General features: G+C 38.7%; 1 protein-coding gene across 1 annotated transcript in view; it reads left to right on the top strand.

Moving 5' to 3' along the window:
- LOC122803761 (extracellular calcium-sensing receptor-like) overlaps positions 1–26,883 on the top strand; it is a 158,203-nt gene that overhangs the window by 61,493 nt on the left and 69,827 nt on the right. Inside the window, exon 2 of the mRNA XM_044073452.1 lies at positions 1,152–1,443. Within this exon, the coding sequence (XP_043929387.1) occupies positions 1,152–1,443 (292 nt within the window). The remainder of the gene's footprint in view (positions 1–1,151; positions 1,444–26,883) is intronic.

The raw sequence follows: 26,883 nt of genomic DNA, 5'->3' as shown, positions 1-26,883 counted from the left end.
GCATGTATGTGATTGCCTTGTGAATAAAAAATTTGATCTTTTTTAGATTAAATCAGATCAAGGCTCCCTGCACCCTTGTATCAACTCTGACATTGCACAGCAGTGGGGGAAGGGCAAATCCTCAGACTTAGCTGTATTGCAATCTCACATGCAGAGCAACTGGCAGCCATCAAAACAAAGAAAAAAATGTTTATTAGCTAGATACTGTAAGATTCTCTCAGAGCCCTTGAAAATGCCTTTTGCCTTTCTTTTCAGCAAAAATCTGATGCTGTCTAACAGTAGGAAATTCTTGATATTCCGATAACATTTATAGTATAATCACTGCTGGCATTTCCAGGTGATTGATAAGCTGATATGACTGTATTATGCATTTATCTTGCCTGATTACCCAAGCATCTATGTGATTTGCTAAAAAATATTGATTGCATGAAAAGAAAAAATCCAAAAGAATGTATTGCAAGTTACTGCTCTGGCTTTTCTCTGCATATAAGTAGTAATTTCTTTAAATCAGCATGCAGTAGGAACATTTAGTGACATATTTTAGACTGATTGTTTGTTATTCAACTTGCTGACAGGTGAGCACTATAAAGTTTGCCTTTGCAAAGGTATGACCTGAGAGTGATAAATGACTTCAAAAGCTGATGTGCGGCAGGTTAACAGTAAACAATTGATTCTGTGTGTCTATGTATTTAACAAAGATTAAGCAACACTTTTAAATGAAAGGGTGATATTGAGCATATTTTAGGCCTTTGACTACATCAATTTATTTACTCATTCCTTCATTATTATTACTCACTTATTCACTTAGTCAAATTCTTGTATGTGGGAATAAGTTTCTAGCATTGCCAATGCACTTGCGCATGTGCACATGCACAATTGTGTGCACACACACACACACACACACACACACACACACACACACACACGCACACGCACACGCACACGCACACACACACACACACACACACGACTTCAGAATTTCATGTAGCAGCATATATTTGAGATATGACAGGGGGGTGAATTTCTGGCCCTTTTCCTTATCCTATATATGTAGAATATTATGAAACACAAATACTTACTAACATGCTCATTTACTGAAAGCACACATATTTTACAGCATTATGTGTAAATAGGTACTTGTGTTTATTAAGGTTTTCTTTTAGAGTATATGAAATACTTCTGGCTATGATATTTACAACTGAAGAGATTAGCAAGTACCCAGAACTACTCCCAAATGTTACACTTGGGTATGAGATTTATGATTCCTGCACAACTGTTGCTGGAGCACTTGAAGGTGCAATGAGGCTGCTAACAGGGCAGAGAATGACAATTCCAAACTACCACTGCCAGACTATTTCCTCACCTGTAGCTGTGATTGGAGAGTCATACTCTGTGACATCAATACCCATGGCCAGGCTACTAGGACTCTATAGATTTCCCCAGGCAAGTAATTTTTTTTTTTTAATTTTCCTTTAATGCATGTCAGCAAATCTCAAAAACTGACTATTTTTGGTATCCTGATATACAGATTGTGTTTGAATAATCTGATGTATGCTCTGTATAAAGTATAAAATAAATACAACTGCTTTCAAGATTTTGATAGCATTGTTCTACCAGTATTGTGATATAAGTACCCAAGTACCCATGTACGGTACATCAGATGTAACATATAGTCAAACAGGGTGCGTCCCAAGCTGGCCACTCTGTGGTGTAGATGGATAATGCCCTGACTACACTGCAGGTGACCTAATTTTAAATAACACTTTGGCCAGATCTAGGAGCAGGTGTGGTGAGTATCTGTGGGTGTCTTAACTGTCTGGGAATCCCTGGATCCCACAACTGCAGAGTGCATGGACTGACTGGATGCTGGTAAAGGAACCTGCAGAAATGCAAAAAAGTATGTTTCATACACACAGAAAAATAATAAATAGATTCATATTATATCATTCTACAAGGGTCAGGGGAGCACAATGGGTTCAACATTCTACTTGGACAAGGGAAGAACTGAGTACGAGATTACTTTTGGCATTTGTACCAAAACAATAATTGCAGAGGGTTGGAAAAATATCCATACAGCTAAAGTGCATGTCAAGTAGCCGAAATTGATTGGAAGGGTTGTACATTAATGTGACAGAGAAAAAAAAAATAAAAAGTTGGGTATCACTGACATGTTAACCTGAGATCTGAACAAAACTAAGAAACTATAAGGCAACTTGGATAGATAGAGCTAGCAAACAGGGATATGGAGGGTAGCAAATATCTCAATTCTATGTAAATATGTATATCCTTTTGATATACGTTTTAACTGTGCCACTTTATATTGTGCATGTGTGTGAACATTGTACAATAAATGTGACCGTGTTGTTTCTTTTCTTTATTTTGTTCATATTTTCTCTCTTATCTATGTTTCTAAAATGTTTTTACTTCCTAAACTACTGTGGAATTTAACATTTCAGTTTCATATCGTTTTAGCAAATAAAATCTCAAATGGTAGTTGACTAACCAATTGTCTGGTGGTAATTCAAGTATAAACCTCTTCAGCTTCTTTCTTATCATGTAAATTGTCACTCATAAGCATCAGCATAAAAGTAACAGAATGGTTTCTAATTTGGAAACCTCTGCTTCCATGTTTCTGTGTTAATAACTTTTTTACCATTAGTACATTTTACCTGAAGATTTCACAGTAATTCATCTTGAATGTCCTAAGTTATTAGAATGATCTGAACCTCCCATGATTTTAGAAAACCTTTCAAAGCATTAGGATTCATGAGGTTATACAATCTCAGCAGACAGAACTTGCACTGTATTTGGTTATGATAAAATTGCTACAAGGTGTTAAACTTGGTTTCATAAACGCCCTCTGCAATACATATCAAATGTGAAATAGGAGATGTCTTGGCCACATTGCCAACAGATGTATGGGATCAGAATTATTTACTACAACTCATGATATGACTCAGTATATAAATAAAAATTATGTGTCAGTCTCCATCATGGTAGCTGCAAGACAGTAGCATTTATCCATGTATTGAGTCATATCTTGAGTTCTAGTTCATCAGCTGATCAAGGCAGTCAGTATGGATGTACAGTAATTATATAAAGGGCTGAGCACATAGAACTGCAATCAGAGCACCTTAGGGGTGTGCAGTACAGTCTGCTGTCAATAGAAGGGGGTGGATGATGTGCATACTGCACAGCAGGCAACTCATATGTTGCATGCATATGTATTGGGAAGTAAGCATTCATTAGAACTGTACAGTGTACAGGCTGCACACCATTGCTGATGTTGTGCATGGCTTGTTCATAGGGGACAAAGCTTGTGTTTGTGCAGCATACAGAGCACAACAGCTGTACAATACATCCTACACTCCATACACACATGGCAGCAAGGTGCTGGGAGGAGATATGATTGGAGGATACATAGACATTACAATGTATTACAGAACTATATTATAGGCCTCGGCCAAAGACTCATTGCACCGCTCTGTCAGTGATAGAAAACAAATCTGGCCCTGTTTCATTTGTAGCCCATCTGTGAAAAGCTAAACATAATCATAAAATAGACAATAGCCAAATAGTGCTTATTGAATTTTATGCCGCCTCATAACACTCTGTCCCTAATGCCAATATATATCATCAATATCAAGAAGAGAAACATATGGTTTATTTCTTTTTGAGCATTTAACCTTTCAGAACACTCTTACTAGATAAAATATAGTCACAATGAAAGGAGGTGTAGGTCTAGCAAGACTGTGAGTTAATTGTAGATTCGTGGAACTCAAGATTTGTTTACCCAGTAAATTACTACAATAACTTTGTAACTTTTTTAACCATGCTGTACAGGCTTTTATCATTCTCCAAAATGGTATTTTGATAGTCTCCTAGTAAATTAAGCTTTTCTTTGAAACCGCAGTGGTACAGCGGTAGTGTTGTTGCCTCACAGCAAGAGATTCTCCTGTTTGAGTCTCGGCCGGAGTGCCTTCTGTGTGGAGTCTGCATGTTCTCCCCGCAGTCAAGTGGCCTCTAAAAGACATGCGTGAATGGGCGTGCCTTCACTGAAGGTTGGGCGTCGGGCTGGCAACTCGGCACCATAAAAATCTACTGCCAATCATTAGCGGACCGGAGTTCTGCTGTGGCGACCCCTAACCGGGAAAAGCTGAAAAGACAAACAAAGTATGCTTTTCTTTAGTCTTGTCATAGACTATACAAAGAGATCATTTTATTAGTGCTGTTAGAATGCATCTGGGTAACATTTCAGTTTTTAACTGTCCTGGTAAACAAACTAAAATAAGTAAAACTAAATAAAAATAAATTCCACTGACCCTGCCTGCTTTGTAGGAAAATGAGATAAATGCTGGAAATTCAGTTTTTAAGCATTTGTCTTGCTCAAAATAAATATGTGTAGTAGTAATCCAGAAGCTACTGCCAAGTGTGAGTGCCATCACATGAATTCACAATTTCACTTTTGAGTCTCACTTTCATTTATTTTCAACCCATGCAGATTGTATACTGAAGGTCTATATAAAGAAGAAAAGTTTTACATCTTGTTATGGGCATACACTCTTCATATGATCATAAGATCATGGAAGTTACTAGGCTTTTGGCCCTGAGGCCCTTACAAGCCTAGCCATGCTTCTTTATATTTCTTTTAAATATTTTTACCCCCTATCTAGCATACTATCTTTTGTCACTAGTAGCTCTCCTCAGTCTCAGATGCCAAGACACAGTTCTGACACCCCAGACCTAATTTGATATTTCTCTCATTATCCAACAACAGATTCAGTCTTGCTGCTGTAAGAACATTTTTGCTTGTTATGCCCTAGCCTACTGTTCATGACCAGTATGTAATAACATATGGCCATTAAGGTCAAAAATATATGTTGGAGTGTGCTCTCCTATTTGCAAACTTAGGAATCATATTCCCAGTTTCCTCACTAAGATTACCATCCTGTGCTTAAAACCCCTGCACTCCCTTTGGCAGTTTGACAAATAACCCTAAATCTCATGTTCCTGACTGTTTTGGTAACAAATCCAAAAAAGATCAGTTTACCTGGTTACTAACAGTATATGTTCACATTCTATCTGCTACAAGTTACAAATAACTCAATAACAATTTCTTTCAATGTTTTCTTCCAAGACGACAACTAAACTGCTTGCCCAGTTTCAGTGAAAGTGACAAGCTGATTTTGCCTCTAGTGCTGCTTTACTGTAAAGAGATGTGGTGGTGGTGGTGGTGGTGGGGGGGTTAAACACATTATTTTAACTATCTATATACTTGCTGTTGGTCAGGCAAAGTCATTAGCTGAAGGTCAGTCATTTTAATGAGTATCCAGAATTCTGTCCTTTAAATCTGAAATGCATTGTGAGCATAGATAAATAGTAGTATATACTTTGCCACTAGCAGAACACAGCAAAACATAATGTAATGCTGTCTTCTTTTGTAGAAGGACCATCATTTGGGACATGAAAATGTGCATGTTTTCATGTCTGTCTTTTTTTTCAGATTCTTGAAGTAGCATTGCAGTTATTTCCTGCAACAGATCATCATTTCCTTAGGATTAAGCTGAACTCTATGACATTTATCTATCAAGCAAACTACTTGAAGTGTGTGTGTGTGTGTGTGTGTGTGTGTGTGTGTGTGTGTGTGTGTGTGTGTGTGTGTGTGTGTGTGTGTGTGTGTGCTTGTGTGCGTGTGTGCATGTGTGCGTGTGAGCGTGTGTGTGTGTCTGTGTGTGTGTGTGTGTGTGTGTGTGTGTGTGTGTGTGTATCTATTTTCCAGGTAATATATGAAACGTGTGTGCCTTAGTATGTGTACATGTGTGTGTGGACTTCAGAAAAGGATTTTTTTTAGGTTATATATGAAAGTAGATCCTGGGTTTGTTTTATGACAATGTGACAATGTTGGCCAGTACTGGTTACGTTTCAAGGCCAAGGATAATTTTTTCCCTGTAAACCGAGTCATATATATATACATATATATATATATATATATATATATATATATATATATATATATACATATATATATATACATATATATATATATATATATATATATGTATATATACATATATTTATTTATATATATATATATATATATATATATATATATATATATATATATATATACAGAGAGAGAGAGATAGTGAGAATTCAGATGATTGCTTACAGTTACCACAGCAAGTTACCAGAAGCATTAGTCAGTGCTGGATGTGGGTTTGCAGTAAATGCAAACCACAAAAATATTAATTAAAGATGTTTTATCAGCAAAATAAGAAAAATGTCTCGGCCTCTGCACTGAGTGCTATTTCACAGTACTACTAGACGATGATAGACTTTTGTTATTCATTATGCAACTATCATGCTAAGTAGCTTTCCTAATTCTTGACAGATGTATCTACCTTTATAGAGCCGTCATCCAGATTTTTGATGTCTGAAGGTTGAGTGGTATAATGTATAGATTTAACCACTATCCCTATTAGATTCCAATGCTTTTTAACTTCAGTACACCCAAATCAAATTTTGGTGGTTTTATTTTTGCTTATGGTCATATTATTTGTCATTTCATACTTTTTTCTTTATTAAGACATGAGTGAAAACTATTGTAAGCCTCCATCCTAAAAATATTGTAAGCCTCCATCCTATTAACTATCTTTCCTGTTTTAAAAACATATACACAGAGACAGAAGAAATAAAAAAAAATGTGGTGCAGCGGTAGCATTGTTACCTCACAGCAAGAGGTTCTCCGGTTCAATTCTTGGCTGGGGTGCCTTTTGTGTGGAGTTTGCATGTCATCCTTGCATTCATGTGGGTTTTCTTTAGCTGTTCCGGTTTCCTCTCACAATTCAAAGACATGCATCTGGAGCATTTCTCCCCAGGCCTCCGCTGAAAATTGGCTTTGTTCCAAGTCGGACTTTCCTGGTAATCAAATGTTAAATTAAATAAATAATAAATATATCTGTAATCCCAAATTATATTGTCAAAGAATTGATCCCTGAGGAACCACTTTGCCCATATCCAATAAGATTACCCCTTGTACTATCTATCTATCTCAACAAGTTTGCTTCTACTGCATATTATAAGCAGACTGATATCTATTTAATAAGTTGAAATAATAGGCCTATTTTAATAAGTTTATATTTTAAAACTTGGTTATTATCTGAGTCCAAAGCAAAGCACCACTAACATTTGTATGTAATATATATCTGCTTGTAGCCTTTCTTCCAATTCTTTAACCATATATAGCACTAGTAACATGTTATCATTTTTGTTAACGTGTGATATACATGCTGTGGAATATTGTACTGTTCCAAGGTCTTTAACTTAAATCATTTCTGTAGTATTAATCTTTCCATATTTTCAGTTCAATAGAGGTTCAACAACTTAGTAGAAAAGCAGCAAGAACAGTGAACTAGAGGGTCTAGGTTCAATTCCTAGCTGAAACATGCACTTGTTTCTGTGCTATGTTCCTTGACTTTCACAAAGGGGTTTGACTACAAAAGCTTGTAAACTGATATAGCAATTTATCTGATTTATGGTTTATGGAATATGTTGATGTACTGTCTCTCTCCTCCCCCCCCCCCCTTCATCTGGTTACTGAATGTATCCTGCCAAAGAACAAGAATTTACATTAAATTCTGCATGTGTACCATAGTAAGCCCAGATTGTGGGTGAAAAAGGGTTGATGAACCAGCCCTCTTAAATGGTAAAAAAGTCAAAAGGTAAACAGATAAATAGGAATAAATAAATATGCATGTATAATTGTGTTTCTTCTGCTATGATTGGTCTCTTTATGTCAATAATAAATGTATGAAGAACAGATAATGCTTCAAAAGCCATGGTCATTTCCCAGCTATTTCAATTACTTGGTAGAAGAGCAGCTGGAAATAGTGACCCAGTGGGTCCATGTTTGATTTTATTTGAAGCATGCACTTCTAGAATGATATGCTATTTCATTTAACCAGTTTTGCCTTCATAAGCTTCTAACTGATATAGCAGTTTATCTGAGATCTGACTGAGGGAACATGTTGATGCTCTCTATCTCTCTTTATCTCTCACTCTCTCTTACTTTTCCTCTCTTTGAATAGTTGATGTAGTGTAATGGGGAAAGGGTGGCACTTCTCTTAGTTTCATACATGATCCATAGCCTGGGTCACCGATGAAAAAGGATCTAGTGACCAGTCTACTTACCTCATAAAAGTAAATAGGTAACAAGAAAAATAGCAGTGAATAACTGCAAAAGTTTCATTTGAATTAACAGAATAATATATGATGATAAAAGACAGTCCTTTCTTCTCATGGGCCTTTTAGTTAATGTATCGAAAAAAATAAAACAAGTGAAAGATTTTACAATCAGCAAAATTAAAACATCTTCAGAATGACACAGGTATTTTAAATATGCTATATAAGTGAACATTTTTTGTATCACTAACAGTGAAGCCATGTAATGGGCCTATACCTAACAAAAATAAATAAATAAACAAACAAACAGGAAAGGCTACATGGTAGAAAACTGCCACTTCAAAGAAATCTAAAATGTGAAGGTTTATAAAGAATAACCATGAAGGTGGAAACAAAAACTGCAAAAAAAAATGCAAAAATGAATTATTAATTAGTTATTAATTAATTTAGTTAATTAATTAATTAATAGAAAAACAATAGTTCCAATAAACTCGGCTAACGTAGGACCCAATTTGTTTATTAACAAAGGTGGAGCAAAAAGATCAGTTAAGCACTTTCATCCATGGTATCAGGACATCCTCAGAACAGATCTTAAAACACTTACTGGATGTTTAAGAAGTGTCATCACCACTAAATGAACTTACACAGGAGGTTAAGTAATGAAATGCACAAATGTCATGACTACTTAAACCAAACTTTGGCAAAGTATATAAGGACTTAAATGTCAAAAATAAATATTAAATGTTAAACATCATTAATGTATAAAAATGAATTGATCAAATAATATTAAATATAAACAATATAATATTAAATATGTAGAAACACTAAAATTAAAGTGTACATAGAACAGTTAATACATTGTTTCAGAGTTTACCTTTTCCATTTTCAACAAGGGGAACTATTGGCACAGTCCCATTTATCCCAGGAGAATTGTGGGCATTTAGTTGGAATTCCCATAATAGTTCCTTGGATTCCAGGTAATTTTCCCAAGCACCCAATCTAAGAACACAAGTCACGACTTCTAAAAAGCCAAACACAAATTTCTTAAAGTTGTGACAAACGAAAAAATGTCAAAATAATGCATTATTACCATTACATTTTGTAATATCATATAGATGCTCATAAAATCTTTTTTCTGAGGGGGTGTTTGGTTTTGTCCACATAAAAAGCAGGACAAGTTGTACATTTTGCTATTGCTAGGTACTCCAATACATTTGTAAGACAATTATCATTTTTGAAAGAGCATCTTATTATTTGCATAATTATCCAGAATGCACTTGTCAGTTTCCGTAATATAATTATGCTGCCCAAAAGTACCACATTTTCAAGTTCCATTTTTAAAAGTGTTATAATCATAATTCCTTCCTTCCCATTCAAAAATTGTTTAAAATTATTAAATTTCTTAAGCACAAACTGTGGTCTGTCCCCTGCCTTATTATCAATGTATTAATTGCATCAGAATTTTTTTTCCAGTTTGAATTAATACTGTCTCTAATTTTATTGGAATCATACCATCAAAAAGTGAATCTTGTCAAAGGATAAGGTGTCAGACTTTCCCAGAAGATTTCAAAAGAATCCGTATTTTTGGAGGAATTAAATATTTTTAAGGACATGTTGAAGAAAGGGTATCTGGTTGCATTCTTTAATGACACCTTTCAATATATTACTGACCATCATCAATTGAGATATTTTCCTATGTTAGGTAAATCTAGGGAAGATTTAAACAATTTATTTAACTGCACCATCTCTAAAAATTGTTTTACTACTGTTGTGGTTTTGTCACACAGTTATGATTCCAATAATATTACATATGAATTAAAATTGATGCACCTTGTGAAGGCTGCCAACCTAGCTATATAGGATTCTGTAGATAATTCTATCATTTGTAAATATTAATGTAAGCCACATGCTTGTTCTCTTAAATGTAAGAAAATTATGGTAAATGTTAAACTTTAAAAATGTAACCACATTGCACTCTGCTGGAGGAAAGCTGAAAAGTCAAGCATTGTATAATTGTTTGATCTCAAAACTCAGAGTCGAGATGTCTGAATGAAGGAATTCTTTCTATTGTTTAGAGACCAGAGTTAATGGCTAGAATTTACGTGTATAATGTCTTTTATTGCTCTGGCAAGATCAAAAGGGCTGTTACACTCTGAGTTTTTGTTAGCCTGGGAAACAGAGAATAATGATGTAATCTGAAATTAGTCAGTGGTACTGTGTTATCAATTTAAAGACAGAGAGATAGAGAATCAGAACATTTTGCATTTGTTTTTAGAACTGACAACATCACCAGTACTGCCTTGCTCTATATGTAAGTTTATTTTAGAACTGTGTTTGCTCTTAGATATAGATAGGAAATAGTAAGTCTAGTCTAGCTCTTTTCTGCATTGATATCAGAACTATTCTACTATATTATTTTAAGCATTTCCTGTGATCTCTGAACTCTTGACTAGCACTGTGTAGTAAGAAGTATTGTCTTGTGTTTTTATTATTTATTATTAAATATTTTTAAACCTTTTAACTGTGGCTGATTTGTGTAGCGATAATTTAAGCTCTAGAGTACATTGCATCTATAGAGTGATACTGTACAAAGCCACTCCAATAGTATTGCTGCTCAGTCACACTTACCATTTGGATAATAATACAGCACAGTAATAATTGGACACCCTTTTGTAAGGGCCTGTTTAGTAGCTGATAAGTAAGGGTCCTGGTGGCAGGGATTACTACCTTATACCCTAGACAGAAGGGGCACAGCTAGTGAACCTGTTCCAGCCTTCCCCAGGAGTATGTGTGTGTGTGTGTGTGTGTGTGTGTGCGTGTGTGTGTGTGTGTGTGTGTGTGTGTGTGTGTGTGTGTCTGTGTGTGTATGTGTGTGTGTGTGTGTGTGTGTGTGTGTGTGTGTGTGTGTGTGTGTGTGTGTGTGTGTGTGTGTGTGTGTGTGTGTGTGTGTGTGTGTGTCAGCTACTTGGGCAAGGACTCAAAGCACTGGTTGGACAGAGAGAGTGCTAGGAGGACTTGGCTTGGGACCCTGGCTAATTACCCCACTCTATAGCTGTGCCAGTGGGGATCTGGAGAGAAAGGGAGAAAGCATCCCCAGACTGACTGTGATCTCTGTGTGCTTTTAAAGGAAATTGTACTTTACTGTGTGTGTATTTTTATCCTTCCCCATGTGGATGCCCTTCACTTGTGTCAGTAGTGAGGATTGAGGCTCCTTGATTGCTGGGCCAATGCACAGGCATCACACATCTACATAGCTGTTTGGACTCTGCAACACCTGACAGAACCAAATTATCTTCCTCAATGAAGAGTAAACCTGTCTGGTGGACAGAAGCAATAAACTAACTCTATAACAGAAGGAAGAAATTGCTGTCCAGGGCCAAGAAGGAGCAGGTTCCAAGTTAGAAGCAATCTCTCCGTTGTCTAAACAAGCAAATAAGGTCACCGGTGAAATCCTCTAAGGCTAACTTTGAGTCCAAATTGACCACATCTACCAAGGACAATCACAAGGCCTTCTTCAGATATGTCTGCAATCTCAAAGGCAACACCCAAATCTGCTCTGATCTGGTGATCAATAACACCACATACCCAGACACCATAGATATAGCCAACCTGCTGGCAGACAGGTTCAGTGAAAATATCATCTCCCTGTCCCTCATCAGTAAACCAGGACATCCCCAGCACCTACCCCCCACCCTCATCACCAGGGAGTGGGTCCTTAATGCCCTCTCAAAGGCAATAAATACAGTCTCCTTGGGACCCAATAGCATCCCTGGCCGTATCTTACCTGAACTCAGGCATGAGCTCTCAGCTCCATTAGACACCCTATTCAACCAAAACCTGAGAACTGGCTTCATCCCAGCTGAATGGAAGACAACTACTGTCATCCCTCTACACAAAGGTGGAGTATCCACTGACCCAGGCAATTATAGGTCCATCAGCCTAACTAGCCTGATCTGCAAGGCCATGGAATGCATTATCATGGACCTTATAAACAAGGACATTGGCAACCTCCAAATGCTTGACTCCACACAGTTTGGTTTTGTCGAAGAAAGATCATGCCTGTTAAACTTGGTCAACTTCTTTGAAACAGTCACCAAAGCCATGGATGAGGGGAAGATGGCACACACCACCTAACTTGACCTAGCCAAAGCCTTTGACACTATTCCCCACTCTGACATAATAGATAAACTCTCCCAGCTAGTAATCAACCTGTATGTTACCAGTTGGGTAGCTAACTGGCTCACTGATAGAACCCACTCAGTCAATGTAGGGGAATCTACCTCTAGTAGTAGACCCATAACAAGTGGTGTACCCCAAGGATCGGTCTTGGGGCCTCTACTGTTTGGGATATACTTTTCCAAGGTGCAAGACAAAACCAGTGGTCTGTGGCTGACCACGTTTGCAGATGACTGCAAGCTGGGTGCTGTCTTAAATTCCCCTAGTAATGTGAACATCCTCCAAGAGGGCCTTACCCAAGCTAATGACTGGTGCTAGAAGCATGGCTTCAAAATGAATGCCAAGAAATACATCATTATTCCCTTTAGAGAAAATGTCATCTCCACTAATTATCACATTAATAACAACATACTAAGCATGCAATCAGTCATGAGGGACTTAGGCATCCAAGTTGATACCAACCTGACTTTTGACCACCACGTTGCCTCAATTGTACAGAAGGCTTTCTACATGGCTACCTCATAAATAAGGGTATTTCATCCAGGAACAAGGAGGTCATAGCATCCCTGCACTCCTCCCTTATCAGACCCTTATCAGACTCCTCCCTTATCAGACCCATCATCAAGTAAAATGCCCTTGTTGACATGTACCTTGCCAAGCACATTCAGCAGTTGGAGAGACCACAGAAGTTCCTGACCAGGAAAATACAGGGTCTCAAACACCTATCCTATATAGCCTAAAAGCCCTGTCCCTCTACTCAGTCTCATACAGACTGCTTAGAGGTGACCTGTGTCTGGCATACAAGGCCATTTTGGACCCAGCCTTAATGGAGTTGCTGCATATCCGTAAGACAAACTCCACTCGCACAACTCACACACAAGGCCTTAACCTGGTCTGTGAAATTAATAGAACTGGTTGGTGGGATAGATTTGTGTCTGAAAGATTCCACATCTGTGGAACAGACTCCCTCCCCATGTCAAGCAGTGTACCTCTCTAGCCCTCTTTAAGAGAAAACTGGACGACTGGATGGGGAGCAGAAAATATACCCCTGGGATAGTGTAATTATATTAATGAAATTGAAATGTACATTCTGGACAATTATGCAAATAGTAAAATTCTCTTTCAGAATGGTAATTTTCTAACTAAGGGTTTGAAGTACCTAGCAACATGTACATGTCATGCTTTTTATGCGGTCAAAATTGAGCACCCTCTCAAAAAGAGAATTTATGAACACCTATATGATATTAAACAAAATCTAATAATAATAATGCTTTATTTTGATATTATTCGGTTTGTCACAATTTCAAGAAATTTGTGTTTGGCATTTTAGAAGTTGTGACCTGTGATCCTAGAGGAAGCACTTGGGAAAATTGCCCAGAATACAAGGTACTTTTATGGCAAGTCTGAAAAAAAATACCCACAATTCTTCTGAGATAAAGAGGACTGCATTATACTCTTACTTAATTTTTAATTAGTATTAATAAAATATAAATTATAAATAATATAGTAATAATATATTTATTATTGACAAATCCACTGGGAAACTTTCTCATTGCCTGTACATTTGATAGTTTTTATTATTGCCAGTGGTTATACTGTTATATTGATTATTTAAGTTGTCTTTTACTATTTCAAAAATATATAAAGGAACAGAAACAATGATGTTAGAATTTCAGAATCTAGTGGAGTGTGTGTGTGTGTGTGTGTGTGTGTGTGTGTGTGTGTGTGTGTGTGTGTGTGTGTGTGTGTACTTTATAAGTCTTAATGTTTAGTGGAGTAAATATAAGTATTTCATAAGTCTTATTGTTCCTGAAAAAAAATAAATGATTATTTTAGGACAGTTTATATTTTGACTGGTATGTAACTATCTGTGTGTCTTTTTACCTGCATTGTGCTAACTGCCTGTTTCCTTTGCTGTAATTATGTTGCAGCATTTACCTTAGCTTGTGGCTAAAAGAAGTCCTTGGATAAGCCAACTTATCCAGTTAATAAAAGCATAAATAACTAAATGCACATATATATATATATATATATATATATATATATATATATATATATATATATCTATATATATATATATATATATATATATATATATATATATATAAACAAAAATGTAGAACACAGCACCACAGCAAACCAATAAAAAACAGATGGCAAAGAGCATTGTAAAATCCAAATAGACTTATTTGAACACAGGTGAGCGCTTTCACGATAAAATCGCTTCTTCAGACCATAAAAAAAATCAGCAGAATCTCAAATATTTAAAATGCAATCAATTAAATGTCTACCAATAAAAAACATTCAAGTACAATAGCCATAAAAATTTAAAGGCACAGCTTTCTTTTAAGACAGAAACCATAAAAGGCTATTGCCATAAAAACACACATAGCAGTATACTTATTTAAGAAGGTTTCTTTCTTTCAGAATTGGCTTAAGAGGTACTAATTCATTCAAACCTGCACCTCTATGTGCTGACAGTTTAGGAATCCATCTTAATTCTTTCCCTTCTGTGACATGAGTTATATCACCCAACCTAAATCTTTCATAAATTACTTCTACTGCCATAACCTTAAACCAATGGTTAGTGCCTTTCTCTAGTATATGTTTAGCTAAGGCACTATAACTATGGCCCTTATTGGCACAAAAATAATGGTCTCTAATTCGTTCCTTAAGTCACCTATTAGTTTTTCCTATATAAAATTTTGAACAAGTCACACACTGTGCTAAATAAACTAAGATTTTGGTGTCACAATTAGCTTTAACTTTAAAAACATAATGATTACCATTGTCTGGTTGTACAGATGTTTTGAATACATCAAAGTATTTACAAAATACATTTACCACAGATAGAGGTACCAAAACTTGTTCTAATACTAGGTTGCTGTAGTTTGTTTGTATTAGGAAAACAAAGCTGTCTTTTCAATGATTTTTTTTATTTTTATAAACAAAATTTGGGGCTGCACTAACAAATGCACATAGAATAGGGTCAGAAAATAAAATATGCCAATTTTTTGTAATAATATTTTTTATATCTATGCTGTCAGTACTAAAAGTCATACAATAAGCTACATTACTATAACTATTATTATGGGCAGTCTTTCTTATGTTTTCTTTACGTGAAAAAAGGGCGTAAACTACTTTGTCTGTCTAACTTGACCCTTTCACATGCTTTACTAGATTCAAAAAGTTTATAACCACGTTCTATAAATTCCATACTAGTGGAACACATAGCTGTTTAGAATTTTTGTTCCTGGTCATGGAGCCTAGAAACTCTTAAAAGTAGACCTTTTACCACATTTTCAAAAATATGTGGTGGATGCATACTATTATGTTCAAGATAACTATGTGCATAACATGTTTTTTTATATCTATTAGTGTTCAGCTTTCCATCGATGCCCCTATACAGGGTAACATCAAGGAAATCTATATAAGTGCAAGAATGTTTCATAGTAAACTTAAGGAAGGATGTACTTGAATTTATAGCACTTAGAAAATTATTTAAACTTTCAGGTCTCCTTTCCAAAAAATCTATAAGTCATCAACAAAACGCCAATAGAATTTTACATGCACATTAAATTGTTCAACATGTGAGATGTTTACATTTTGTGGTGGTGCTGCGGTAGCATTGTTGCCTCACAGTAAGACGTTGTCCGGTTCAATTCTCAGCTAGAGCGCCTTCTGGGTGGTGACATCCGTGAATGGGCATACCTTCGTTGAAGGTTGTGCATCAGGGCTGGCAACTCGGCATGTAAAAATCCACTGCCAATCATTAGAGGACCGGAGTTCCGCTGTGGCAACCCCTAACCGGGAAAAGCCGAAAGACTCAACAACATTTTCCCAGTATGCCATGACCATATTGGTGTAGCTATGGGCACAGGATGTGCCCATAGCTATGACAGAGATCTGCAAGTAATATTGCTTCTCAAATAGAAAAACATTATATTCTAGTACCAGCTCTATAAGGTAGCAAATAATCTCTATTTTTTCATCAGTGAGAGAGCCTTCTTCTTTAAGAAATTTTTTTACATAGGAAAGACCTTCTTGGTTAGGTATAACCATGAACAGAAACCCTGTGTTCTGAGAGACAGCCTTACAAGACTATCTGCAAATATACAGAGTTGAGTATATTTTTCTTTATTATAGAGTTTAATTGTTGCTTAGATATCTGTTGTCTCACTGTTCTGGGAGACTGAACTGCAATTATACAGAGCTGAGTATATTTTTTGGCTTAATAGTTGTACTATATTAGTGGTTGCTCAGATCTCTGCTGAAACTGTCTTCCCACCCCCATTTTCTGCCTTGTCTTCAGCTGATATAACTGTTTTTTATAGCTTGTGTGCTACCTAACTCAAGGTTCCCTTAATTTGACCTGTTAATAACAGCCTGCATTTAAATTGGAACCTGTGTTCTGAGAGACAGCCTTACAAGACTATCTGCAAATATACAGAGCTGCGTATATTTTTCTTTATTATAGAGTTTACAGTGCCATGTATACTAACTGCAGTTCAGTGAAATGAGATTCACTGAAATGAGTTTTTAGTAAATTGAGTTTTCAGCAAAGTGGTTGGGGTGAAATGAAATTCAGTGAAATGAGATTCAACGAAACAAAGTAGACCAATTTATATATATGGATATATGTACATACATGTACTACATATATCCATATATGCACATGTCCATATTTACATACATATATATATATATATATATATATATATATATATATGGATTCACTTCATAACCTCGAAATACTGAAATCGCGAATGTCAGTATCTCGAGGCTATAAAGCCGAAGAGTAGAAATGTCGTGTAATCATTATACCGAAAGTGGAAATACCGACGCCCGAATAACCGAACAAGGTTAACGGCAGTACATATCAGAATATCGAAACCCAGCAACATAACTTTAATATACGGAACTGAAATACATAAAGTAAATACTGACACCATTACCCTACACCCAAACTGTGCAATGTCCGTACATAGATACTGGCTTAGACTCATACAAGCCAATAAGTACCATATCGGTAATATGGCATAATGAACGCAAACAACTTATAGTGTACTTCTGCTAGTACAGACGTCAACGGTTAACGACGGGTATACATTCCACAGATGCTACTGCACAGATATAGCATGCTGTACGAAAGCGTACAATAAATCACATGTACTGCCAAAAAGCCTGCACATAAGGTCGGACAAGAGTAGCATACACGCTACGAACTAAATACCAGGACACAAGTGATATGTACTGTGTATGCCAATCACATCTTCAGAAGCCTAACAATTGCCATGAGAAAGTAAATCTGAGAATACGACTGCATATTCCGTAGTATATTCTCAAACTGAGCATGCCTTTTAATAACGTTACGGCGCTTTGGAGATGGTGCAGCTCCACATGTCATCCTGACACGTAGTTCTTCGACTCTATCCTGCTCTCTCGCCAACACAGTCATCAGTATTGTCAGGTCACACGCTCTATGACCTAGTAGAGACTTTAATCTACGATGCCATGCTTCCACACTGTTTTGTGTACGTGGTAGGAACAGAGTGTTCAGATCATGTACATTCCAAAACGATGCTGGAAATAATGGTGGAAACCTTGCACATGCTGTACTTCTAGTGCAGAATTTCCTCATCTTGCCTAAGACATACCAGTCTGAAAAGTACTGTATTAACGGTTTACCCTCGGCAGGAAATATATCTTTTATGGCCATAAAGCATGTTAAGACATCACTTTCTGGTACAAATGCCAATGCAACCAAACACTTTACATGTAGTTGGAAAGACATATTGGTGTTATATATGTGTGACAAACCTAACTGTTGCACCTTCCTCCAAATATTTTGCCCGAAGTGAAATAGGCAACCTTTGGACAAAACCCCCTGCATATTCAGATGTACACTTCTCCTGGCGGCAATCTCAAAGTCACTCAATATATATGTCAATTGTAGTTCTAAACCTTCCTTATTTAGCAGGTTTAGAACACAATTCCACATGAAGTTGTAGGCTTTCAGAGTCTTCTCAGTCATTAAACAGAATAACAAGGGCACACTTTTGTGGAATCCACCGTAATGCACTAGCCCATGTATGCTATATAGCTGCCGACAAATAATCCCCTTATAAAAGTATGTCCCATCCACTAACCATATTGTTGCAGTGCTAAGATCAACTAGGTTCTACTGTGTAGTGAATACAACGACGTTTGTATCAGTAGAACTATCACACATCCTCGTAGTTATGAAGAGACCACTCTTCGTTGGATAGTCAGAGATATTTATCTCATTTATGCAGAATACTTTCTCTTTACGTACATGTTTTCTACGTATCCGACCTACATGCTGAATAAGTGCCTTCCGTGTTGGAAGGCTTGGTATTACATCGGCGGAAGTTGACGCCAGCACATCATCAACAACTATACAGGGGTTATCACGGGACACTGTGGATCGTATCCGTATATCATCACATATCCTGTACTTTTCCGTTTCTGTCGGGTCACCTCCATGGGAATGTTGCACCGTTCTCTGTAGTCTTTCACCATCGGGAAAACTAATGGTAATTGCTCTGCCTTTACACTTCATACTTTGTTTCCATTTGCAGCACCAGTATGTCTTTTCTTCAACTACTTTCTCACGATGCATTACAAAGCCATCTAACAGCAGGACATATCTCCCCTTCTGTGAACTTATGGGCTGATACACCGCTCCCAATGTACCTGGAGCATTTCCATTCATTTTGGTAACAGCAACAAGTCAGTGTATTGCAATATGTGCAATTAAACTACCGTTCGACATTTACAGATAGTTTGCAATGGTCGACATTTCAAATTTCGCGGTTTCTTTACTGCGATATTTTGCTCTTTCGACTTTATAGCCTCGAGATACTGAAATTCGCGATTTCGGTATTTCGAGGTTATGAAGTGAATCCATATATATATATATATATATATATATATATATATATATATATATAGGTTCATAGGTAGGTACTAGGCCCGAAGGTATTTATAAGCCTATCCAGAATGTGATGGCTTTCGCCACCCCCTTAGATTAGTTCCCTGTGCCTCTGTGCAGCAGAGCCACTGAAGTGATCCCCGGGGTAAACTTTCTGTTTCCCATCCACTCGTCAAGGTTTCTCTTGAAGAGAGCTAGCGAGGAGCTCTGCCTAATGTAGATTGGAATCTTGTTCCAAAGCATGGGAAGTCTCTGGGACAGGAAACTATCCCTCCAGCACGTGCTATTTATTGTTGTGGTGAGGTTTAGATCCCTGGAGCATGTGGCTCGAGGAGATAAGTTTTTTTCTTAGGTGGAGCATGTCCATCAATTGTGGGTTGGACATGGCCTTGTATGTCAGGCAGAGATCACCTCTGAGTAGGCGGTATGCATCCGAGTACAGCTGGATTTTCTTCAGTCAAGCTGCTTAGGGCATCTGTTTGAGGCCAGTAATCCTCTTGGTGAGGTACTTCTGTGGTCTTTCCAGCTGTTTTGGGTGTCTTGTAAGCTACATCCCAAATGGGGCATTGTACTCTATGATGGGTCTGATGAGTAATAAGTAGAGGGGCACAATTACCTCTTTTGAGGATGCGAACCCTTTTATGATTAGGTGGGCCACATAGAAGGATTTTCTAACCACTTTGGCAATGCGATTATCAAAGGAGAGATTACTATCTACTTGGGTCCCTAGATCCCTTATTATGTTTTCCATATTTAGGAGACTACCAACTATGTGGTAGTTTGTGGGTACTTTGTTATTTCCAAAGGGAATAACTATGCACTTTTTGGCATTTAGCTTGAAGCCATGACTTTGACACCAGATATCCGTCTCAGTGAGACCCTTTTGGAGAATGTCTGTGTCAGCTGGTGAGTCAATTATAGCCCCTAGTTTGCAGTCATCTGTGAACTTGGTCAGCCATAGTCCTCCTGTGCTTGTCTGTACCTCTAAGAAGTATATGCAGAACAGGAGGGGTCTTAGGACTGAGCCCTTCGGAATGCCACTTGTAACCGGTTTAGAGTCAGATCTAGCTCCTGCAACTCTCACCATATGGGTTCTGTCCTTGAGCCAATTGGCAACCCATTTTGTAACATAGGGGTTTATGTTCAGGCTGGTGAGCTTGTCTATAATACCAGAATGAGGAATGGTGTCAAAGGCCTTTTGTGAGGCCTAGGCAGGCTGTGTGTACTACCTTTCCCTCATCTATAGCCTTGGTAACTGTCTCAAAGAAGTCCACCAGGTTTAGGAGGCATGCTCTGCCCTTAACAAAGCTGAACTGGGTAGGATCCAGTGTTTGGAGGTTCCCAATGTCTCTGTTAACGAGTTCCATGATGATGTGCTCCATAGCTTTTCAGACTAAGCTAGTCAGGCTTATAGGGCAATAGTTCCTGGAGTCTGTTGTGGCTCCACCTTTGTGGAGTGGAATAACTGTTGTTGTACACCACTCAATGGGTATGTAGCCTGTGGATAGGCTGAGTTTGAACAGTGTGTTTAAGTGAGGGGTTCATTCGTCTTTGAGCTCGTGTAGGACGCAGCCTGGGACACTGTCCGGTCCCATTGATGCTGTGTTTTTGGCTTTGGAGAGGGCTATTTTAACCTGAATGTCTGTGATTTCAGGGGCTCTACATTCTTCTGGTATAGTTATGAGCCCTTTTGGGGATGGGGGGGTGAAGTTTGCACTGAACCTGTCTGCCAGGATGTTGGCAATATCGGTTGGTTCAGTGTATTTTGTGCCATTCTGAACTAACTCCGAGCAGATCTCAGCATTGCCACTTAGATTCTTGACATAGCTAAAGAATGCCTTGTGGTCACCTTTGGAGTCCTTGGCAAGTTTTCTTTCAAAGCTTGCCTTAGACGATTTTATGAGGGATCGTAGTTTCTTGCTGATACTGATCAGGGATGTCTTCCTTTCTTGGGATTTTACTCTTTTCTGTGCTAGTTTCCTCCTTCTATTGTATACCTTCTTTATGGCAGGGGTCCACCAGACTGGTTTCCTTTTCTTGGAGGAGTGAGTCTTGGCTTTGCTTGGGATAGCACAATCCATGCATTCTTGTAGGTGCCCATAGAATGTATTAGTATAGGATTTTGCAGCTTGCACAACGTTATCCTTTAGCATGGGGGCTTTGAAAGTTTCCACCTCCGTCTTAAGTAACGTGAAGTTTGCTTTTTAAAAGTATTTCATGGTGGTTTCCTTGTCTGGGGGTGGGGGTGGAATGTGGCTATCCAAAGTGATTTATCATCAGTGAGGGGTTGACCTCCGGTGTGGAACACCAGTCGCCCATGTTGGTGATGACCAGGTCCAATATGTTGTCACCTCTAGTGGGAGTGTTGACCAGATGTTCCAGGGCATTTGAGTTTATAAATTCTGGGAAATGTTGGGCAAGGGAGTTAGTACTTGAGTAGTTCTCCCAGTTAATGTTTGGGTAGTTGAAATCACCCAATATTAGTGTGTTTGGTATGACCTTTATGTTACCCAGTGTTTCCAGAAATGCAGAATGGGGTTCCTGGGACATGGTGGGTGATCTGTAGCAAGCTACAATTTGAATTGCAGTTTTGCCCGTTGTTAGTTGCACGTGGATAATCTCTGAAGCATCATGCTGTGCCACTAACCTGGAGGTGTGGGTATCCTTGATGAATATGGATACTCCCCCACCTTTTGTATTTCAGTCAGGGTTTTGTGGCAGAAATGTATGGCATGAGTTGTAGCCTGGTAGTGCCGGGGTGCTCTCTGGAGCCTTAAACCAGGTTTCTGTTACTGCACATATATTGATTTTCTCCATACTGAGGAGTGCCTCGAGTGCATGCATTTTGAGGTTTAGACTTCTGGCATTGAGTAGTATCACCCTCAGATTTTTGTTACTTGTGCTATTTATGGCGGTGGGTTTGTCTTTTGAGCCTTGCCTAAAAAAGGCAATATGGGGGTGGCAAGAGCCTTGGCCAGTATTCGAAAGCCTAACGGTGACAGGTGCAAGACGTCTCTAGTGAAGCAACATGGCTTGTCGAGCATGTCATCTGAGGCAGACAGACACTGGATCCCCTTTGAATGACACCAGAAACTTAGCCAATTGTTGAAATTGATATTTTTTCTTTATACCGTGGTATCATTCTTGGTGAGGGCAGGATGCTACTCAGGGTCAGGGTCATACCTGCCAGGGCTACGTGATCAGAGAGGTCTTCCATGTCTCTTTTCATGTTGTCCAGGGAGGTACGGCTCAGGTCATTCACACCAACATGGACAATGACAGAGTCATATTTGTACTTGTTCTGGAGTGACCTGAGTGCTTGTGTTATGTGGCGGATCCTGGCACCCGACAGGCAGCTAACAGTAACCTTCTCCTTATTCAGCCTAGTGAGTGGGACGTCAGTGTGCCTGACTATAGAGTCACCTATTACTAATATGTTGGGTATGTTATTTTGCCTTGAGGGCTGTGATTGCGTGGCACACTGGCTTTGTGAAGTATGTGTTTCATGGTTTGTGTTGGGGGGGTGGAAGTTGCTTGGATGTCTGCTTTGGAGGGTTCTGTTGCTTTTGCAGATTTTTATTTAGAGCCTCCGAGTATGTTTTCGTGTATTTACGTGTGTTTTTTACCGGTGCTGGTTTAATGGGTCTATGTGAGACTGGTGGTGTGATGCCAGTATTTCCCTTCTTCTTTTGACTGTCTGATCCAGTCTTGAGTTGAGAGAGCTTAGTCTCCAGTTTGGCTGTATAATTGCATCTCTCGCATGTATTAGTGTTTGGTGGTAGGAGGAGAGGGTTGTCTGTGTACATGAGGCAGTTGTTACATTGCCTCAAAATGCCCAGATTCACCAGTTGGACTGGAGAGTACACCTGAAACTGCCCTTTGGACATGCCTGGATAGGTACAGTAAACTGTTTTACTGAATGGCTGGTAAGGTCGAATAGAGAGCCTTTTCCTTCTGTAGTGCTAGGGTTTATAAGTGCTTGCTATGAGTTTTGAGCAAGTGCTGGGCTGAGTAATGAATGGCTTGAGTGCTTAAGTTGAAATTTTGTCTAGTTCCAAGGGAAAAATTGAAGAGGAGACTTTGTGGAGCCAGGAATAGTTATACCCTAGCTAACCGGCACTGCCCGGCGAGCAAAACCCAGTAAATGTGGTTTTTATAACAGGGAAATGAAAGAGATAGAAATTAGCCTAACATGGCCAATAAACTACTACTTTCTGACCTGAAACCACTCCACCAGGGACAGATAGGTTGCTCAAAGCTCCCCTCTCTGACAGGTGAACAGAGAAACTTCCTTCTATCCAAGTAAGGTATGGGCAAACACAGATATCTGTAACATAGCCCTGAATTCAGCGCTAACCTGAACACTGGACTATACTAGTCAGAGAAACAAGTATATATATATATATATATATATATATATATATATATATATATGTATATATATTTTATTTTATTTTCCAGAAAATAAAGCAGATACAATCAAAAAAACACTGTCAATGTGCATAAAAAGATGCTTATTGTTATATAGCTCAGTTCAGAGTTGTAGTCAATGCCCCCAGTAATAAATAAAGTTGAAAGAAACACAAATACAGTAAAAGCAGATGAATAAAGTGCAATTTATATATATATATATATATATATATATATATATATATATATATATATGTGTAAAAAGAACAATCTGATTTAAACAAATTACCCAATTAACCAGGAAAAAAACTCAAAACTGAGCCCTGTTCCAGCAATCTTCAATCAGACAAGTTCTAACTGCACACTCCCGCTACTAGGGTGCAGGGGAACCTTCTCCAAAAAAGATGGCCTGGATCAGTGCTCAAGTTATACAAACAAAGCTAGATTCAGCAGGCCTGAATCTGGTCCTATGCTACAGCGACAATGCGCACCAATTTCAGAAAGAAACAGTTCAAATAAGCAGGCACAATAAGCCTGTGACCAGAAATTCCCAGCTCAGAAGGGCAGAATCCAGACTTTCCTCCCACAAGAGTGCAAACCATAAACCTTCTTAATGTAGAATAACTGGCATGAAGCCCAAGTGCTTAAGCCAGAACTAATACACATTTAGAAGAGCAGACACTGAGTTTTCAATCAGCAATTCCCAGCTTAGGAGGATGTAAGCTACCTGTCCTGCCACAACAGTGCAGACCACAAACCTTCTTAATGTAAAACAACCGGTATGAAGCCCAAGTGTTTAAACCAAAAGACTTAGAATAAGAGTTACAATTTAATCAGGCTACTAACAAGCACCAATAAGTGCAGCAGAATAAATAAAATTGAGTACTTTTAAGAAGAGGCAAAAGCAAAATAAAGGAGGAAACACAAATACAGTAAAAGCAGATTAATTTTTTTTTGTACACGGTTTACCTTCATGTATGCATATTGCACAAGGGTGAACAGCAATTGTCCAAAAGGCAGTCTGCAAAGTTTGCAAATGATGAACGGAAAAAGGTTCGACTGTGCAATGAGCGAATGCACAGTGACATTCGCTCATTGCACATTAGATATTTTGGGGCGGACTGCACTATAGTGGGGATTGGAAAATGGTCCCTTTCTCCACCATAGTGCGATCTCAGAGTTAGAATATTAAAGTAGGGGGGTGTGGGGGTGCAGCACCCCACATGGGGGGTGCAGGGGGGATTGCCCCCTGCTTTACACTTCATTAGATTTGTTTTTCAATATTTATGTTCGAAAATCAGCGAATGCTTTTTGCTTTATATATCTATATCTATATATATCTATATATATATATATATATATATATATATATATATATATATATATATATATATATATAGTTTCACTTCATAATCTTGAAATGCTGAAATCTTGAATTTCAGCATTCTGAGACCATGAAGCTGAAAATGCAGAATGTCAAAAGTGCATAAGAGCGAATTTGAATATCTCAAATCCGCGCGTAAGTTACTTGAAGTGTTTGGCTGGTATGGTGTTTGGAATTGAAGGTGAGTGAGTGTATGTGTGTGTTTTTATATGTTGTATATGTGGGTAAGGGGAAGGAGTGTGAATGTTGGATTTGTTGGTCTTTATGTATGTGTAATGTGTATTTGTGTGCGAGTGAGTGTAGAATGCTGTGGTGTGATTTTTTTTTCGTTATGTGTGATCTCAGACTTGGTATATATAAGTAGGGGGGTGTGGGGGGTGCAGCCCCCCACATCGGGGGTGCAGGGCGGCTTGTCCCCTACTTGGGTCCCAGCGTGTAGATTGCGAGACGAATGCCCACGAGCTACAACACCAAAACTAGAAGGCTGCAGCACCGCTAGACCGTAGAGCGGTGCGGCCGAAAGGGAGATACACCGTGGGAATCCATGTCAGTGGGAAATCCAACAAATGGAGACAACTCCTAAAGTAGGTATGCGGGCTACAACCCGACAGTGGAAACAGCTGCGCAAAGCTTAGAACAAGGCTAAAACACAAGCATGAAAAAAAACAGCAGCATACCTTTAGGGCTCCACAAGTCCACACAAAGCACAATATTAAATATAGCACGTACACAAGCACAAAAATAACAGCAACATACCTGTAGTGCTCCACAAGTCCACACAAACTCGCACAGTAAACATTCCCGGGGAAGCAGACAGTAAAATCCACAGTAGCTGAAGCTGCAGCAAAGCATACATACATGCACATTTTCCAAACAGCAAGAACACCACAAGCATCCCTGCCAATACACCCTAACAGTATATAACAGCACAGACAGCCCTGAACTGTGCAGAATATGGGTAGCCCAAATACCACACACATGTGGCCGTCCATCACTGTAGTGGAACAGACAGATGAGTTTCAGACTTCATACCTCTCAGAAAGTATATGCTACCGCAAGACCTGTTGGTGTAACACCAACCAAGCATGTCACAGCATGATGGACACAGTGTCCCTGTGAGTACCACTGTTGTGAATGGCTCCAATACATGACCAACCCAAAGTGATGGAGAGGCATGCCTGCAACAGACAGTAACTGTCCTGCCAGAGCCCCCCTAGTGTAGTGGCAGGTGGGAACATGCCAACCCGGGCAAGCACAGACTACCAACCCAACAGCAGGAAATAAACATTATAGTAGGGGAACACTTCCACGCAGGGGTAGCAACCCTCCTCCCAGTCCACAGCAGCATGTGTGTATTGCGGGAGCTGCCAAACCCATCCATTGGTTGCTGCAGCTGGGGTACACAAGTATGCAGGCCCATGTAGGCAGACAAGGGTGCAACACAGAGAAACCTCCCTATGTAACCTCTGTCACTGAAACTGAGACTGGGCCCCACACCCTGATTGGCCGGCAGCAACAGCTGGGAGTTAAAGGGACCTGTGCAGTACATGTAGAACTTGTGTTGCAAGCAAGCTGTGTGGACGCCTACCAGACTACAAGCACTTGTCAGCCCCATGGCTGTGTGAACTGCACATAGTGAAACCCGAGCAGACCAGGCAGTCAGGGCAAGGTGGAGTGCAGACAGCTGCACAGGGCCACTGTGGCAGGCAGCACTACTTCACAGGGTACAACACAAGGTGGCGTACAGAAACTATTCTAACGTTTGATAGTGACTTGT

This window comes from Protopterus annectens, chromosome 6.part0 (genome assembly GCF_019279795.1).
Source record: "Protopterus annectens isolate FY-2018-M chromosome 6.part0, PAN1.0, whole genome shotgun sequence".
NCBI classification, from domain to species: Eukaryota; Metazoa; Chordata; order Ceratodontiformes; family Protopteridae; genus Protopterus; species Protopterus annectens.
The sequence above is the reverse complement of the archived record's forward strand: the minus strand, read 5'-3'. Positions and strand labels throughout refer to the sequence as shown.